Source organism: Azolla caroliniana, unplaced genomic scaffold (genome assembly GCF_043228905.1).
Source record: "Azolla caroliniana isolate FFs.n. ecotype wild unplaced genomic scaffold, voAzoCaro1.0.p SCAF_12, whole genome shotgun sequence".
In the NCBI taxonomy this organism is placed as follows: domain Eukaryota; kingdom Viridiplantae; phylum Streptophyta; class Polypodiopsida; order Salviniales; family Salviniaceae; genus Azolla; species Azolla caroliniana.
In genome coordinates, this window is record NW_028230447.1 from 4,298,076 (window position 1) to 4,316,166 (window position 18,091).

General features: G+C 36.8%; 2 protein-coding genes across 5 annotated transcripts; both read right to left on the minus strand.

Moving 5' to 3' along the window:
- Positions 1-5,913: 5,913 nt before the first annotated feature.
- Positions 5,914-9,148, minus strand: LOC147856882 (serpin-ZXA-like). Its single transcript, XM_087328380.1, has 2 exons — positions 8,639-9,148; positions 5,914-7,059 (listed from the first exon to the last, which is right to left on the minus strand). The coding sequence occupies exons 1-2, from the start codon at positions 9,086-9,088 to the stop codon at positions 6,274-6,276; spliced, it is 1,236 nt and encodes a 411-aa protein (XP_087184506.1). The 5' UTR covers positions 9,089-9,148; the 3' UTR covers positions 5,914-6,273.
- Positions 9,149-10,642: 1,494 nt separating this feature from the next.
- LOC147856883 (DEAD-box ATP-dependent RNA helicase 3A, chloroplastic-like) lies at positions 10,643-17,676 on the minus strand. Of its 4 annotated transcripts, XM_087328379.1 has the most exons (13): positions 17,132-17,674; positions 15,211-15,341; positions 14,686-15,100; positions 14,400-14,498; positions 14,083-14,307; positions 13,596-13,973; positions 13,359-13,496; positions 13,133-13,228; positions 12,665-12,797; positions 12,331-12,622; positions 12,145-12,234; positions 11,496-11,581; positions 10,643-10,973 (listed from the first exon to the last, which is right to left on the minus strand). In XM_087328379.1, exons 1-12 carry the CDS (start codon positions 17,585-17,587, stop codon positions 11,506-11,508), a joined length of 2,529 nt encoding a protein of 842 aa, XP_087184505.1. In that variant the 5' UTR covers positions 17,588-17,674; the 3' UTR covers positions 10,643-10,973; positions 11,496-11,505. The 4 variants fall into 4 exon arrangements, with proteins under 4 accessions (XP_087184505.1, XP_087184504.1, XP_087184503.1 ...); XM_087328378.1 differs by having other exon boundaries at positions 11,506-11,581; positions 12,331-12,797; positions 17,132-17,676; XM_087328377.1 differs by having other exon boundaries at positions 11,499-11,581; positions 12,331-12,797; positions 17,132-17,675.
- Between the last annotated feature and the right edge of the window lie 415 nt (positions 17,677-18,091).

Below are 18,091 nucleotides of genomic sequence, written 5' to 3' on the forward strand. Positions count from 1 at the left end.
TTTTTCCTCTCTTTATGTTTTTTGCTCTGTTTTTCTGCCCTGTTCTTTTTTTGCTCTGTTTTTTGCCCTGTTTTTTTGCTCTGTTTTTTTTTAGCTCTGTTTGAACTTTGATTTTGTTTTTTCTTTTCTTTTTCTTTTTTTTTTTGGGGGGGGGGGTTGGGGGAGATAGTCAAACTAAGACGCGGTTTTATGAATCCAATCCAATACATACATACATACATACACAAAAAAGGAAGACATTCCTTCCAAATCCAACACATACTTACTTTATACTACTACTACACAAAGAAGAAGAAGAAGAAGAAGAAGAAGAAGAAGAAGAAAGAAGAAGAAGGAGGAGGAGGAGGAGGAGGAGGAGGAGGAGGAGGTACCTACCATTACCATTACCATTACACTCTACATAACATTTACCACTCTTAGCCAAGCAAACTAAGTTTGTCAAAAGCCTTCTTCGCTTGCCTAACATCTCCTCCTCCTCACTTTACGAGCACATACACAGCTTCCTTCCTTATCTTCGTTGCATCCTCCCTCTCTCGCCTCTCTAATATGTTACATGTATGTGCTTTCACACTCTTATGATTCAACACAACCTTTTTCGTCGTGTTTCGGCTCGGCTCAATGCCATCCATGTAGCCCTATTTGACATGCCATATCGTAATTCATACCTGTCTTTTCAAGTTTACCTTGTAATCTCATGTTTTATCTTCTTCTTCTAGTTTTTAAGGAACGACCCATCGAGGGAAGTGTAACAGCGTTTCTCCTTATAGTTGTTGTTGTCAAGGAGTCGGTTCCATAGGCTCGACAGGGAAAAGTTCTTGGTTAGGCTCTCCTCAAGGAGAATGAACACCTTTGTGTCCTCATGGAACTTGTGGTGTCGCTCATTCTATGTAAACCCACGGGAATCATCTCTCCACTTGCCACTTCCCTTTTCTCAACGTATTCAGAGTGGCAAACATTGGCGAAATAAGGATCCGTACCTTTTGGTCACACAGATGAAACTATCTAAATTGTCTCCAAACCAACTCGAAACCAAAATGGATGGTTCTAGATGTACTACCAATACGTCCGCTTAATTAAAAAATAAAGCTTCAATGATAATCTCACTATATCCGCAACCTAGTGCTCTTCAAATTTAACAAGCAAATGCCCAAGTTTCAACAAAACCAAGCAACTAGGCCTACCAAAAATTTTGCCGAGTGATCAAAGTTGAACCCACATATCTGGATCTCGGAGAGCAATTTGCCTTGTCATTGGATGACAACACTCAACTTAAGTCTAGAGTTTAGTATTGACCACGAAATGATAGACCAAAGAGTTCTATCATGTGGAGCCCAGGCCCCACAAAACAAAAGTCAAGCCATTCTCTTGTGTAAGAGCTTAACATGATAGAACCCAAAGAGTTTTATCATGTGAACTCAACACTATACAATGGACAAAGAGTGAGAAAGGAAGGAATAGGAGAGTAGCAACTGCCAACAAGTGTTATTGCAGCATTGTTGTTGTTGTAGGCCACATTGTTAAATGTAGTAGACGATAACACTGACACTTCCCCTGACCCTAGGCTAAACAAATTTTTTTCTTCCCCTTTACCTCTTATCCCAATGGCTCTAAACTACTAATGTACAAAAAGGGAGGGGGGGCTTTATGTTCCCCAAATACCCCTCAATCACAATAAAATATACCTATACACCACCTATTTCCTAAAGTCTACCCTTCTCTCCTATGAACTATAAAGCCTATACTACACACTTGGATCAGGGCTACACAAGCAAATATAAACACATGGAAATACAAATTTTTACACACATATATATGCACAAATACATCATATCTCACACACACTAACTCACATCTATAAATAAAAATGCACAAATGCATATCGGCATGCACACATCCCTTCAAGTATAAACGTGCAAAAACACATATATAAGCATGTCGACTGCACTTACAAATTTCACGAGCACAACATTGTTTCCAAGTTGGGCCAAATGTTGCACCAATGGTAGGCCCACTTGCCACTCCTAAACATGTGTTTAAAAGGAAGACTTTGAGCATGTGTTTAAAAGGAAGAATCTTGATTGAACTCCGTGAGCATTGTTTTTGTGATTACTGCATTTATCTAGTGCCTCATGCTTTGCATCCTTTCAAGCCAATCTATAGCCCTCACGAATTAGAGCTCAAGGCCCTCAAGAGTTATATTGACAACAATTGGCAACGAACAACCATTGCAAGTCTCTTGTTAGGGCTTGTATCCTAGTTGTCAAGAAGAAAGATGAAATATTGTGGCTCTTCAAAATTGGTACCATTGGGTGTAGATGTGCCTTTGGATCAAGAAATCCGCTCCAAAATTTATCTTTACAAGGCCTACAATTTGGTTCACATCATAGCATTCTGAATATGTTATGGCCCATGGGCTTCTCAACATTATGGCTATGTCGTTTGGACTCACAAATGCTCCTACTATTTTTCAGTACATGATGAACGACATCTTTGGGGACTACATGAACCAATTGATTGTCGTCTATTTGGACAAAATTCTTGTTTTTCCACGGTTCTCGGCAAAACACATTGATCACATCCACCTCGTACTCACCCAACTCCGCCGAATGGGCTTTATCCTAGATTAGAGAAATGTTAGCTTGATTGTCCCTTAGTGGAGTTCCTTGGCAATGTAATTCCTTCCAAATCACGATGGACGAATGAAAAGTTGTGGCTTTCCATACATGTGATGTTGTCCCAACTCAAATAATGGAAATGCAAATTTTTATTAGTTTTGTAATTTCTACCACAATCCATTTGCAACGTTGATACCTCTATCTCGCAAGGATTGACAATTTTAGTGGACTCTAGAGGCTCATTAAGCATTTGAGTTCGTGAAGGAAGCTTTCACCAAGGTCCCTATCCTTCTCTATCCTTATTTGACCAAATCCCTTTTCATTGGAGACCAATGCTTGTGATTTCATATTCTGTTATATTTTCGGATTCGGTTTACTTTCAAATTCAATATATTGAAGAGTGAATATTGTGGTATATGATGGCTCTAGGCGCCATCCCAAATTATCACGATGTCCTGCGTCCTCCCACATTCTTTTCTTAGTAGTATTGTCCCTACAACACAAGTGTGTGATAAAGGTCTCTCATCATCACCATCCCTATGGGTGCTTTCAACTACTTCCAATTCCAACCAAACCATGATTTTCTCTTTCGATAGACTTCATCATGGGTCTTCCTTTTAATAGTAGACAACTTTTTAAAGATCGCTCCTTTTATTGCTTGTTTGAAAACCATCTATGGTAAGGATTCATTGAATTTGGTCCTGACATATGTTGTTTAGCTCCACGAGCTAGGCACAAGCTTCCAAATGACATTGTGTCAAAACAAAATCCCTAGTTCATATTGTATTTCTAGCAACATCCATTACAACAAATAGAGCAATTGTTGACGTGGAAACATGATTCTACGTCCTTTCTTAGTTTGTCATTGGACTTGTTCCTTGCTAAACGTTGTGGTTAGCAATGGGAATTTGGTGATGCTTTACGTCGTCAAACACAACGTTGTGAGGAAACAAACAGATAAAAAAAATTTAAATTTTTTTACAATGTTAAATTTAACTATTTTAAAAATTATGTATGTGTGTTGTGTGTGTTTGTATGTAGCTATTTATGTTCGTTTTATATGCAAAGAGCCATTGGGTAGGCGTCAATGTATTATAGATTGACAACATTCTTTCAATATTGCAATGTGTTCTTGAAATTATAGTTCATTCGCCCATCAAACCCAATACCAACTCTACATGTGACTTGACTACAAAATGGGTCAAGGAGACTAATGGTTACCACCCATATGTGGTCTAATGCGAACTCAGAAGAGGTGATCGTTGAGCCTTACTGGCTAACATCATGTTAGACTTTAGTATAACAAACAAACTTGAAGTTCAGGCTAATATAATGCTTCTCAGAGTGGCACGTGAAGAGGTGGCATATTGCACTTGCAAGGTGTTGGAACGTTGATCCTTCCATGAACACAAGGACCCAAGCGACGTGATGGTGTTTTTATTTCAATGTTCTCTCCCATTATTTGTGAGTTGCGATTGGTCCACTTAAGATAGGGAAAAAAAGACAAGACCTTAACCTTGAAACAAAACAAGATTTCCTTGTCGTAGTTTGATTCTAAACATCAAATTATGCTCTAGTAATAATCTTAGTAAAATCTTACTTAAGTCAATATGGTGTGTTCCAATTGAAAGGCCTCTACGGACACTTGTATACACCAAATAACGTTTGGTAATTTCCCCTCCACACCTTCTTCTTTATACAATCTATTTAGGAACAAGACTATTATCCACCATTTTTGGCTTGGGGGATTGTTCCTCAAATAGCATATCATTTGGCACATTGTCCAAAATGAGATTTCCACATTAACATCCAATGTTATTAACCTTAACACAAATATATTCTTTGCTCAAAGGTTACAATGCATGCAATGACAAAAATAATATGAGTTACACAATATTGCCCAATGTCATCCCTTTGCATGTATCGTAGGTATGTGATATAGATAACTTACATTGATTCACATATATCTCTTGCTTGACTTTTTTTTAGTTTTCAATAGCTTTAGATGTTGGCAAAGTTTCCAAGAGTCCAATTTGCACTGGGCTCACCGACAAGAATGTGGAGTAGCAATTCTCCAAGATGTACACGATTTAAGGAGATAGGGAGACTATACAAGAATTTATATATGAATAAATCAAGTTTATCTTACACAATTTTGTGATCCCTTATGTATGGTTAGGTTTAATGCTTTTACTCTTTTTCTTGGAGGACATTGGTCATCTCGACCCTTCCAACAAGCTCCATAGCTTCATGATAGGCTTCCATTTGGAAGAAGGGTCATAGATGGCTATAGAAAGTTAAAAAAAGAATAATGCCTACATTCTAGATTTATGACAAATCGATTCACGCAAAAAATGTAGCTCAAATATGAATAGTTTATGAGGTATCGAACCCAAATACAGACCAACCAAAATTCTCTAAACAACAAAAAAAACTCAATTGAATTTCGTCATAGTAAAGAAATCATACAATAATAATTGTTACAGAGACATTGAAAAAGAGAACCTAACACCAATTTCTACACGTTTTAATGTCATCATTTTGATTTCAACAAAGATATAACCAATTTGATATACTTACAAATGAAAAAAGCCTGTCCATTTACCATCAGGATTACACTTTTGATTATGTCTTACTTAAATCTAATATTGCAATGTAAACATTTGCATTTTACCATCAAAATCACACTTTTGATTGTGTATGTCCTACTTAAACCTAATATTGCAATGTAAACTTTTGCATTCCTCCACGTTCACATCTTGCAACTCGTTGACAAACATGTTTGTGTCAATGATGGGGAATTAGGATATAATAAGGACTTGTAGGTCAAATCTACATTTCAAACTAGCTTATCTATCCCTAATTGCTTGCTTCCATATTTATTCTTGAGTTCTTGATATTATTCCTTGTGTTATTCCTTATTCTTGATCAAACACTAGTAAGCTTTAGATGTTAGTCCCCTCTTGTCATCTCAAAATGAGCAATGATCTACTTGTTCCTTTAGTTGCAATGTGTGACCCTAGTTTCACTACCAATCTCCAAAATATCATTAAAAGAATTCATATGATCTAATGAGGACGCTTGAATCGTGCTTGTTACTAAAGTATATGTCATTGATTCCAATGTGACACCAACTCCAAATTTTCCAAAGAGATATCAAGAATTTGTTCATGTATTCAACAAGGTCAAGGCCGCTTTTTGACAATTAGAATATCAACAACAAGAACTAACAACCAAGACAGTAAAATATTATTATAAGAATTCATATGATCTGATGAGGACACTTGAATAGTGTTTGTTATTCAAGTATATGTTATTGATTCCAATATGAAGCCAACTCCAAATTTTTCAAAGAGATATCAAGAATTTGTTCATTTATTCAACAAGGTCAAGGGCACTTTTTGACTATTAGAATACCAACAACAAGAACTAACAACCAAGACAATAATCTGGTCATGCACACTACAGTAATTGAAAGTAATACAAGTCAAGTTATTCTTCATTAGTAAATTCTCTTGACTGCATTTTTAATCTATATTGAGTTAAGCAAAAAGTCATAAAGTTGCACTTTCACCATTTCCAGTTTCTTGTGAATGACTATGTCCCTTCGCAGATGGCTTTCACATGAACATGCCTGAAAATATCAGATGATGTTAAATTAACTGGTAGAAAGAGGGTTCACAACATGCCCCATAAACACTATGATGCCAGTGATATCTTCTTTCAATACAAACATGAAAGGGTGATCAGCAATAAAATCTTCCGATGAGCGGAGAACAAAAGACCGAAGCATAATGACCCCGGCTGTTGCGGCTGCAGCTTCCGTGCCTTCCTCATTTACTTCAATAAATGTCTTGTGAAACACATTGCTAATAGACAGTGCTTGACCACCATTGGATGAGTCCACCATGCCTGAAAAGTCAGCTTCATCTGAAAATGGCAATTTCATACCCATTTCTTTTAGAGTATCTGGCACCTCATATCCTGCTGAAACTTTGAACTTTGGTAGCTTAAATGAGCCCACATCAATTTCAACACCCTTCACTAGAGTTTTTTCAAGGATATCTACAGTTAAACCTTTCTCCAACGCAAAAAGACCAGCTTTTTCATTTGGAAGTATGATATACATAGAGAAAGATCTCGCATCTTGACCATTGCTATATGGTAGTCGGAGCACTTTAAAGGAATCGTGCGAAGATATTTCTTGTTTCTTCTTTGTCGTCATCATGGGAATACTGATGGTTTCACCATTGAGGAGATGGAAATCCCCATCTTTTGTTTGAGAAGTTTCAAATTTCTTTTGCCATGTTCCTTTGAAATACAAGGCATTTGCAAGGACCAATTTAGTGTTCTCATTTAATGCACCCACAGGAAGGATTTCATCAATTTTGCCCTTAGTTTCCTGCTTCACCCATGCATTAATCTCACCTCTACTCTTCTCAGCCTGCACCAAAACAAAAAAATGCAAAACCAAAGTAAATCTGAGGCTGCACATGTCACAGTTAAATATTATCTCACAGGTACTCAACACAAACACATGAGAAAACATTCATCTGTGACTTGGAACTGCCAATAAAGGTTTGAATCAAGTTTTCAGCTTATTGTAATAGTATAATTTTATATGTACCTATCCCATCAAACATTTATTGATATATAAATAAATAAATAAATATACAGTGACAGATATTACTATAGAATCCCAGAGCATGTCTTGTTTTTTCCCTTTCTTTTTGTTTCTGGCTATATTCTGTGTCATTATTTTATTTGATCAGCTGATTCTATATCTGTGAATCTTTAATCGTATTAAAATGCAACTGTTCTGAAGTAATTCAACATGAAGATGAATCTTCATGAGCAATATTTTTATGTGCATGTAAAATCTTGAAATAAAGGTAACGACACCCGACATCTCACATGGAAATAATGGAATGATAGGCCAGAAGGAAATGTTGATCTTGTGATCCGACACAAAAGTTAACACTCTAATCTGTGAGAGATAAATCATACCAGAAACTTCCTTTAGGGGATGTCCGCCTAATATTAATGAATGAATCATCTGAAATTTTGACGTCTCTAATCTAACAATGTGAGACTCTACAATGAGAATTGAGAAAAAATATGCTTATTCCTATTTCTCATTTCCACTTATAAGCCACAGCAAAGACAGTTCAACTGGATTACGAGCACTTATGATTGCTTTTAACAGATATCATTCTTTCTTCTTTTCCTCCACGTTACAAGTTATGAGTCCCAACATTTTTGTGCCTTTGAATACCCTCTTAAGATTTTATTCTTTTTTTGCAACTTAAATTCACCAATCAATATCACTATCATTCTGCAATCCAACGAATAGGGATCTTCGTTGAATGATAGCAGCAATGCCTTGAGAATCATCAACTATCTTGATGGAAAATGGTAGTGATGTGATGAATCACAACCATGCTTATAGACTGAAAACTTTATATGCACTGGTATCCGCATTATTGTAACAGAAGGCGATAGAAAATCATTGTGAGCTACATCATTTGTGTTAGCCAAAAAAGAAGCTCACAGCATTGCTGTTTAAACTCAAAGGAATTGACATCCCTAACACTATGTCGTAGTACAGAAATAATATTTCAACCCTTATGAGCTATATCTGACTCTACCTTTACAGGGGGTCCTTATTTAACATTCGAGCTTCAAGCTTATATAAAGGCTATTATATCCTCTAATCATAATCTCTCTGCCACAATCATGGTATATGAGGGAGACCGAGATTAATTCACATTAACCCACATTTCAAAAGCACTATTCACATTAGGCAAAAGGTAGAGTCAGAATCTTCTTGTTTCTGTCTCTCAGAGTACTCCTTAAGAAATAGATTTAGCATTAGGCAGACTACAACTCATGTTTTCAATTTTGCAGCTTTGTCAAATAAATCAATGGACTTAGAGAGACATGACCACGAAATATGTCTATTGCAATGTGGAATTAGAGAGATTTGAAGCGCAGTGAATGGACAAATGTAAACAAGGTTTTACCTGATTCAAGAAGTCAGCAGGGTGTACAGCTACACCATAATTGCTATGGAGGACTTCACTGAAGGAGGGGTTAAGAGGGAGGGTTTGCTGAACCCACACAGAGTTCACAAATTCAAGAAGAGGCCCACCCAAGGACGTGGCATCGGCAAGGAGAACGGCATGAACCTGAGAAGCGAACTCTCGGAGGGTATCCGAGGAAGGGAGGTTAATTGTCGACAGTATCTGCTGGAGTGTGGGACCCTTTGCTCCAGAGGCCACCATGGCCATCACTATCGAAACGCTGATTGGGGAAAGGGCAGCATTCTTCTGTGGCCCTGTCGCTATCGCCGTCACAGCTGATGATTCAGAAGAAGAAGAAGAAGAAGAAGAAGCCGATGCAGCAGACACTGCTAGTTGGAAGAAGTGGAGGAGGAAATCTGTGTGATCATGGATGAGAGCCCTCATATCCATCTTTCTCTCTCTCTCTCTCTCTCTGAATCTGTCTGAATCTATCTATCTATCTGTCTGTCTGTCTGAATCTATCGATCTATCTGTCTGTCTGTCTGAATCTATCGATCTATCTATCTATCAATCTGTCTGTCAGAATCTATCTATCTATCAATCTGTGTGTCTGAATCTATCGATCTATCTGTCTGTCCTGTCCTGTTCCTTCCTTATGCAGTTTTGCAATCTCACAGATCTACCACTTTGTGTTTGTGTGTGTAGCAAAGATTGGCACCATGAAATCACCGCCTCCCTCCATGTCTCTGACACATATTCTTCAAGGATGAAAAGACAATTATTCGAACTTGGCCTTTTTGTAATGGTCCTTACAATGTTACTATTGTTTATTCTCTCCTATACTTTACTTAAAGTTCCCTTTATTTTATACCCCTAATAATGCTTCGGTGCAAAAGGTCCTTTTCTATCACGAGATCTATTGTCAAATTATATTTCAAGGTCGGCTTCTTTGTAGGATCCAACAGCATCGAAGCATTCGGGGCGAATATGGTGTATTCTCATCCATGATCTTCACTCACCTTCAATTGAAAGATAGAATGATGATCCATGGGGTTGGGAACAAAGTTAAACCTTGCTCTTGTGTTTTCAATAGTTGCAGATTAACGACTCATGAAAAACGTCTATAGATATGAAGACTTTGTTGAGACGAATAATCCCCCATCTATAAGGCTGACCTTCTAGACCAACAATCATGAAATCTGTTGAATAAAAAATAATTTGATTACTTCACTTTGAACATCGACTTTCTACGTGGATGCTTATGGCTAGCCAGACAATATCAACTATATTCTAAAAGAGCTGGGATTGTAGACATGGATTTAGAGGCAACCAGCAAGTATGAGTATAGTCTATCTAATTATAGAATTAGGTCATCTGCATACATTCATATCTATGCATATTTCTTTCTTTCTATGCTTGGGCATTTATTCAATCCACTTGTTGACGGTTCTCAATTGACACGTCACACACCTTGGAACTAGTAAAATCCATTTGAATAAGCATTTTGGTAAACAAGCTTTCCTATTTGGAGATAAATGGATTTTACTTACTATAGTTTGTGTAGTTGAGAGATTACATAAAAAAGTATCCTTGGAAACATGTAAAATTTGATCATACAACTCAAATTTGAGATAATGAACATATGCTTGTTTCAGGTATTGACAATCAAATGACTATAAACTTGAAGGCTCTAGGTTTCAGTTTCCATTGCTGCAATAATTAAGAAGTTCAACTATAAAAGTACATGAAAATTTTAGTTGTATGATCAAATTTTATATGTTTCCAACGATACTTTTTTATGTACTTCCAACATTACAGCAGGATTCTTGTGATAAAAACATGAAAAAACAGTAGATTTATAAATGCTGAAAATCCATCAATATTATAATGAAGTTCAACTAACTATATATGCTAACTTTTATCAATGAACAAAAACTACAATAAATGTCATATACATCATCGGTATCAAAATGTGGTGTTAGTAATGTCAGCTTATTGTGGAAGTAAATGAAAAAGACTATTTTGGTTCTCAATTGAGTCAAGACGTTCTTTCTGTACATCATGTTTTCTGTATTAGAATATTCATAATGTGATTGATGATTTTGGCTACAACAGAATACGTAACAGAAATGTGTTTAAGACACATGGGTGGAAGGAGGTTCAGAGACGAAAGGATTCGCGCAATGCAAAAACCTCTCCATATCAAATACTCACTAAGCACACATCTGTAGTACACAAAACCATAGCTTTTTTGAGTACTAACTACACCATCAACGATGATACTGATCATTCTCTTCTTTTCTGTGAAATGTTTGTTCATCTTTCAAATATTTACCTAAAAAAGAGGGAAAAGAATTGGTTAATGCCTTTTTTAAAATCCTTAATTTTAATACCTGTGAAAGCTTCAGAGAGAATAAACAAAGCTGATAGATCTTTTAAAATATGAATATTAAGAATGAGATGATATGTTTGTATTACTAGATTATTTCAGAATGTAAATAAATATGTCCTAAAATGTAGTAGGAAGTACACGTCGAAGAGAATAAATAAAGCTGATAGATCTTTGCAAATATGAAAATTAAGAATGAGATGATACCCATGTAAGTAGGCTTCCGAGAGAAAGAAAGAAAGAAAGATATATTAATGTCTTCTAAGAAAGAATAAATAAAGCTGATAGATCTTTGCAAATATGAAAATTAAGAATGAGATGATACCCAAGAAAGTCGGCTTCGGGGAGAATAAATAACGCTGATAGATCTTTGAGCATATGAAAATTAAGAATGAGATGATATGTTTGTCTTACTAGATTATTTCAGAATGTAAATAAAGAAAGATGTACTAAAATGTAGTGCGGCACCACCTCTTACTCAAGTGAGCTTTTCGTAGCAGTCTCCAATACGATGTCCAAGTTTACCACACCTCAAGCATTTCACCTCACTTGAACTACAAATACATAAGCATCAAAAACATATTTAGAGAAAACACTGTCTTTTCCAACAGCCCCACCAGTTCAATGTAGTCAATTATCGCTTATAGATTCATGAGCTTCATCTCATTAAAATTCTTAAGTTTTAAGTATTGATACATAAACTCAATGCTGCTAGTGGTAGAGCATGCATTTTTTACAATTTTTTGGAAGTGGGTTCTAAGTTAAGTCTTCGGCTATAGGTCTGATGTGATGTTCAGTATAGAAAATTTCAAGTTTGAAATTATGCACATTAAAAGTTTCTCATAAGATTTCCTTTTCATACCCAAGGGTTAAACACAATATCATTGCCTTATAAAAGACAAATGCCAAAGGAATGACAAAATATTTCTTATTTCCTGATGGTTCAGATGTTGTACGCAAAAGAAAACACTACCATAGGCAAAAAAAAGATAGCATTTGCCTTCCAAGTAACAATCTTAAAAAAATGAAGAGGATTTCTCACCTTTTATTTCAGAAAATGACTTGCAAGGAAGAAAAATAAGATTCTGTAGGAAGAATTACGACAGATTAAAATTACCTGGTTCCAAAGGTACTACCAAAAGACCCAAAACTACTGCCAACAGAACCACTGTAGCCAGACGAGGGTGTGCTACTGCTATCCGAAGATCTGATATCATTGGAAGAAAAACACATCAATAAAGTCATGCGGCTCCAGAATAAACAGCACAAGACATGAGAAATGCAAAGGTCTCATAAGTATGACCTGTTGGACCAATTAGTCACACCACTGCTACCAGTACTGGACCAGTTATTGTTGGTGCCACTACCACTAGATCTGTTTGACCAACTGCTGCCAACTGAGCTCGGTCTGCTAGAGAAATCACTTCCGCTAGATCCTTGGAACCTGTTGGAACTAGAATAACCACCACCTCCTCCAGAATAACCGCCGCCACCTCCAGAATAACTGCCACCACCACCAGAATAACCACCACCGCCGCCTCCAGAATAACCGCCGCCTCCACCAGAATAACCGCCGCCTCCTCCAGAATAACCGCCTCCTCCACCAGAATAACCACCTCCTCCACCAGAATAACCACCACCTCCTCCAGAATAACCGCCACCTCCTCCAGAATAACCACCGCCTGACCCAAAGCGGCTACCAAGAGGTCTAGGTGAAAAGCTTCTGCCATATCCCCCACCTCCAAATGTGTCTTCTACAATCCTAGGAAGCTGTTGAAATCACAACTCACAGATTATCTACATCATAATAAATTACAAGAAAAAGCAGATGGAAATCAAATTATTTGAAGAGGCTTGAACGTTCCAACTATAAGACTCACTATACAATTTTTGTGCACACAGAAGGAATAAAGCTAGCATTGCACTTTGGTTTTTAGCATTTTCCTTCATCAGCTTAGCAGCTTAGAATGAAGTGGTGAAATATGGTTCGAATAACACATCTCCTCAGCCTAAGTTTAATGTATGGAGAGCTATGCTATATATCAACTCAACAAATGCACGACGTGTTCATAGAAAATGAATGAATTAATTAGAATAAGTAAAACCTTTTTGGGTGCCTCAAGTACTTCTCCTGTTGTGATGGTCATTGATAGCAAGGTCTTTGCCAGCTGCTCTGGTAGATCAAAAACTGCTCCTTGTACCTGCCAAAACAGAGTAACTGATTAATTTTATGCAAAAACAAAGAACAGCATTTTACAAAACATCTTCAGCAAAAGCTAGAGCATGACTCTCAAATATAGCTCATGAGAGAAAGGAAAGAAGGAAACAAACCCCTATTTCATTTAGCATACGAATCTTGCCGATGCTGCTTGCTGCAGATGGAAGAATGCTTCTTATAAATTGGGTCACTGCATCTGATCCAGTTATAGGTAGTCCTCCTGGTCGAGTTACTTTTAAGGTCATGAACCCCTTGGTCATAATAGAACAAGAAGTTGAATTAAGGTTCTCGTTTTACTATTACAAATCACATGACTAGGATATGGAGAAGACAATAGAGAAACCACCAACCTGTTCATAAGAAATAAGGGATCGTGATGTAGGAAGCTGAGTACAACCACATACATGTGCAATAGCTGCAGCTAGTGCTCCAGGGCCATGATCTAGCATCAACTTTTCAGCAGTTGGAAGAAACACATTCCGTAGATCCATTGAAATGCTCTCAATTTTTTCAACTGCCTGATGTGCTGAAGATCTTATAACATCTTCCAGAGTGGGAGGCTCAATGTTTTCAAATTTACAACCTAGCTCTCGTTCAAGGTTATCAATTGTTCTTCTTTGTTGCTCCATGTACATAAGAATTGCAGTACCCTTTTTGCCAGCTCTACCAGTACGCCCCGAGCGATGAACAAACGTTTCCGTGTCATTAGCAGCCTCATAATGAATAACCTATAGAGAAAATATATTATTCAAATATTTATGAATGAAAAAAAATCTCTTTGCACCCCATTAGACATGGATAGACTGAAAAATGAAATAAGTTTGCTAGAAGACATACCAGATCTACATTAGAAATGTCAAGGCCGCGGGCAGCAACATCAGTTGCAACCAAAACATTGAGACGTCCATCTCGAAATGATTTGAGTGTCTTCTCCCGTTGATGTTGGGAAATGTCCCCATGCAAAGCTTCAGATCCCAGTTTTTGTCCGAGGAAAGAAGAAATATCATCAGCCTCTCTTTTGGTTTGTGTGAAAACAATGGACTTGCACCCTTTTCCATAGACCTGCCTCAAGCCCACAATAGCATAAAGTTCACCAATAAATAATAATAGAAGGGATATCTTCTTATTCTCATAAGGTATAGTTCTGAATTTACCGTTATCAGATCACTTAACATCGGTCTTCTTGTTGCCATCGAAGTAGAAATGGAAAGAAGTTTAATGCCCTCTGCTATCTTATCATCATTATCACCGACCTATTAGAATGTAGATTAAATATCATCAGAATCAAATTGTTGCTTAGTTTTTTATTTTGGGGTAATGCTAACATGGCCATAAAAGCCCCAAATTTGAAACTCATACAATATAAGTTGCAGCCAAATATCCTCAGAAACCAACATAGATATTATCATCATTGTATGAATCATGATTCCTGTTATTTACCAGATCCACGATTATATGATTCTTTAAGTATTTCCCTGCTAGTTTCTTAACCCATTCAGGCATGGTCGCCGAAAACAACAAACACTGCTTCTGAGATGGAAGGTGTTGCAAGATCTTCTCAACATCCTCTTCAAATCCCACAGCCAACATCCTATCAGCTTCATCTAACACAAAATATTTCACTTCACCAAGCTTCAGGGCACCCCTATTAAGAAGATCGATAACTCGACCAGGTGTTCCCACCAAAATATCAACTCCACTCTGTATTTGGCGAACTTGTGCATCTATGGAAACTCCTCCATATGCACACAAGACTTCAGTGGTGGGTGACGACTCTTTCAGTTCATTCTCAACTTGCTTTGCTAGCTCTCTTGTAGGTGCTAACACCACAGCTAGAGGTGATCTTCCATATCCCCTGTCAAATCATCATCATGGTCTACATTATCATGTTAATGTATGAAGTGTTTTAAAGAGTGAATTTTTAATATTGAGAGACTAATGAACACTAGTTTATCATTGCTGAACCTGATCCTTTTCTCTTGCTCTTTGATTGTCCTATCAAGGATAGGAATCCCAAATGCCAATGTCTTTCCAGTTCCAGTTTTAGCTCGAGCAATTAAATCTTGTCCCTTCAATGCTGGTTCTAATACAGCCCTCTGAAAATGAGAAGGGAATAATTCAGAGTTTGAGAATAAATCATTTAAGGAAATTTGCACTACAACACTACCCGAATTCCCAGCTAAATGAGCTGGATTTGAAATGTATCTGAATAGAACTTATGAAACATATTAAACCAAACCTAAGCTGAGGCATTTCACTATAGACAACATAAAAGAACATTAGCAAAGATCACACATTGCCTTTACTTAGCCAAAGCTAACAAATGCTACTTACAATCTGAACTAAGATAAGACGAATCAAACAGGTTTGATGCCATGTTTGATTAAATTGGATTACACCAAAATCGGCCTTAAATTTAGGAAAGTTAAGGAACTGACTACCTTTAAATTATGAGCTTCCTATTGAATAACAAACTTCAAACGTTGAGACATACATTAAATTATGTCAACAAGATGAAATTAATGGATATTATTTTTCTAAACCTTGTTTGTGAGCAAACAATAATATTACATATCCATAATGTGAAAGAATTGGCTTTATATATCCATTATATATAGCAATCACAAATAAAAATGTCAAAATATATTTCATAGATGGTAAAACTTAATCTTTAATATCTTAAAAGTGTTGGCTCAAGTCTAGAGTGATGTTTCTAATTCTCTAATATTTTCTTCCATTAACTTTACTTTGGCACCTTACACTAACAACGTTACATACATATTTCTCCTTAGAAATGTGGCTGTATAAATCAATTTCAAGAAACCCAACAGGGTGGAGAAAGTAAGCAATGGTAACAAATAGATATATTAGAACAGTATTATTACATGATCATATAAATGCAAAGTTCTTCCTTCTTCAGTAAACTCCGTTAAGATAAGGCCAAAATCTAATTTAGGAAAAGAAAAATAAGAATTTAATGTAGGAGAGGCAAAACAAAAACAATCAACTGAATGTAAGAAAGTAGAAAACAATGCAACAAAAGGAAACGATAAGAACCCAATGTAAGCAAGAAACGCAACAAATAATCAATGATACAAAAGAAAAAGTCCAATGTGAGCTAAATTCTGTTAAAAGGAATTGGAAAACCTAATTTATATGAAAAGCAGCTACACCGGTTCAAGAAAAAATGTATCCAATATAAGAAAAGCATGAAAAACGTGTAAGGAAAGAAAATAATAAAAACAATTTCAGAAAGTGCATATAGAAAAAACAATGTAATGAAAGCAAATAAATAAATACCAAAAAATCTGATTGTAGACCTAGAACCCAAGGCAGTTGAGAAAAACAACAAAAAACTAATGTAAGGAAAGCAAATAAATACCAAGTTCAGAAAACGTGGAAAAAATCTGATTTTAGAGCAAGAACCCAATGCAAGTAAGAACAACAACAAAAAACCAATGTGAGGAAAGCAAATAAATACCAATTTCAGAAAACGTGGAAACAAAATCTGATTTTAATGCAAGTAAGAACAACGAAAAACTAATGTAAGGAAAGTAAATAGACACCAAATTCAGAAAACGTGGAAAATATCTTATTTTAGAGCAAGAACCCAATGTAAGTCAGAAACCAACGTAACAAAAGCAAGCAACAAGAACTCAACGTAAGTCAAAATAAAAATAAAAATAAAACCAGAGTAGTCAGAAAATTCAAAAAAATGCAGAAAAACACGTTTTGCCCAAAGGAAACCACTAATAGTAGAGCAAGAACACACTGTAAATCAGAAAAGCAAAAAAGAAAACAATGCAGTATACGAGAAAAAACACAATGCAGAATATATATATATATAGGAAAATTTGAGTTTTGGGGGAGATTCTTTGTTTTGCACCTGTATAGGGAAGAGCGAAGTGATGCCTCGCTTGGCGAGTCCTGAAACGAGGAGAGGAGAAATGGGCAGCTTCGAAATCTCAATGCCTTCACCCCCTATTTTGGTGTCCGCGCCCACCTCTTGACTACTCTCAAGATTCTCTGCTTGTTGGAAGGCAAACGCAGTCGAAGCTGAAGAGTACTGCGGAGAAATCCATGAATGAATACCCTTCCTCAATCCATCTCTAATAATGGAGCGAGGCGGAAGGAATGTAAAGAAAGAAGGAGTAGCTCCAGGGAACAGAGGCGCCCTAACAGAGGAAGCTGTTTCTGAAAATGGAGATGGAGATGGAGATGGAGGGTATGATGTCGCTGTTGCCACAATAGGATCTCTTATACAAGAACCTGAAGCGATCTTTGACCTTACTCGAGATATGGATGGGTGAGCAAGCATCTGAGAGTTTCTTGAGAACGCCATAGCCTCTTGCTCTTTCTCTCTCTCTCTCTCTCTCTCTCTGCCTCTCTCTCACACACACACACAATCTGTGTGTGTTATGCAAATCCCTGTAGAGAGAGAAGGGAGAGAGAATTGAAAGTGAGAGGAAGATGTATACTAAGTTTTCACACAGAGAAAAACAGAGAGAGAGAGAGAGAGAGAGAGAAATAGAGCTCTTAAACCCTAAATAAACCCTTTCCTTTCTCTTCACCAAACAAACAATGCCTACCTGTCCCCCCAAATTCCAGAAATACATATAAGAAGAAGAAGAAGATATTTCCTTAATGCTTTTCTCTCTTTACAGACATGCCTAAGTTGTAACTTGTGACCCAACCAACGATCGCCCCATGGTTCCTCACTCACGAATATCGTCTGTCCGAATGTCTCTAGTCATAATAAACTCGCATCACTCAGTTAGATCCTTCTCACCGACACATTACCTGCGTTGCGCTACCTCAATCATCTTCAATCCAGAGACCGATCATA

Excerpts from the sequence above, each read along its gene's own strand:
- LOC147856882 (XM_087328380.1), bottom strand. The coding sequence starts at position 9,088 with ATGGATATGAGGGCTCTCATCCATGATCACACAGATTTCCTCCTCCAC. Across the intron at positions 7,060-8,638 it reads CTGCTGACTTCTTGAATCAG|GCTGAGAAGAGTAGAGGTGA; the intron begins GTAAAACCTTGT and ends GTTTTGGTGCAG.
- LOC147856883 (XM_087328378.1), bottom strand. The coding sequence starts at position 17,587 with ATGGCGTTCTCAAGAAACTCTCAGATGCTTGCTCACCCATCCATATCT. Across the intron at positions 12,798-13,132 it reads TACTTGAGGCACCCAAAAAG|CTTCCTAGGATTGTAGAAGA; the intron begins GTTTTACTTATT and ends TGATTTCAACAG. Across the intron at positions 12,235-12,330 it reads GTGACTAATTGGTCCAACAG|ATCTTCGGATAGCAGTAGCA; the intron begins GTCATACTTATG and ends CAATGATATCAG.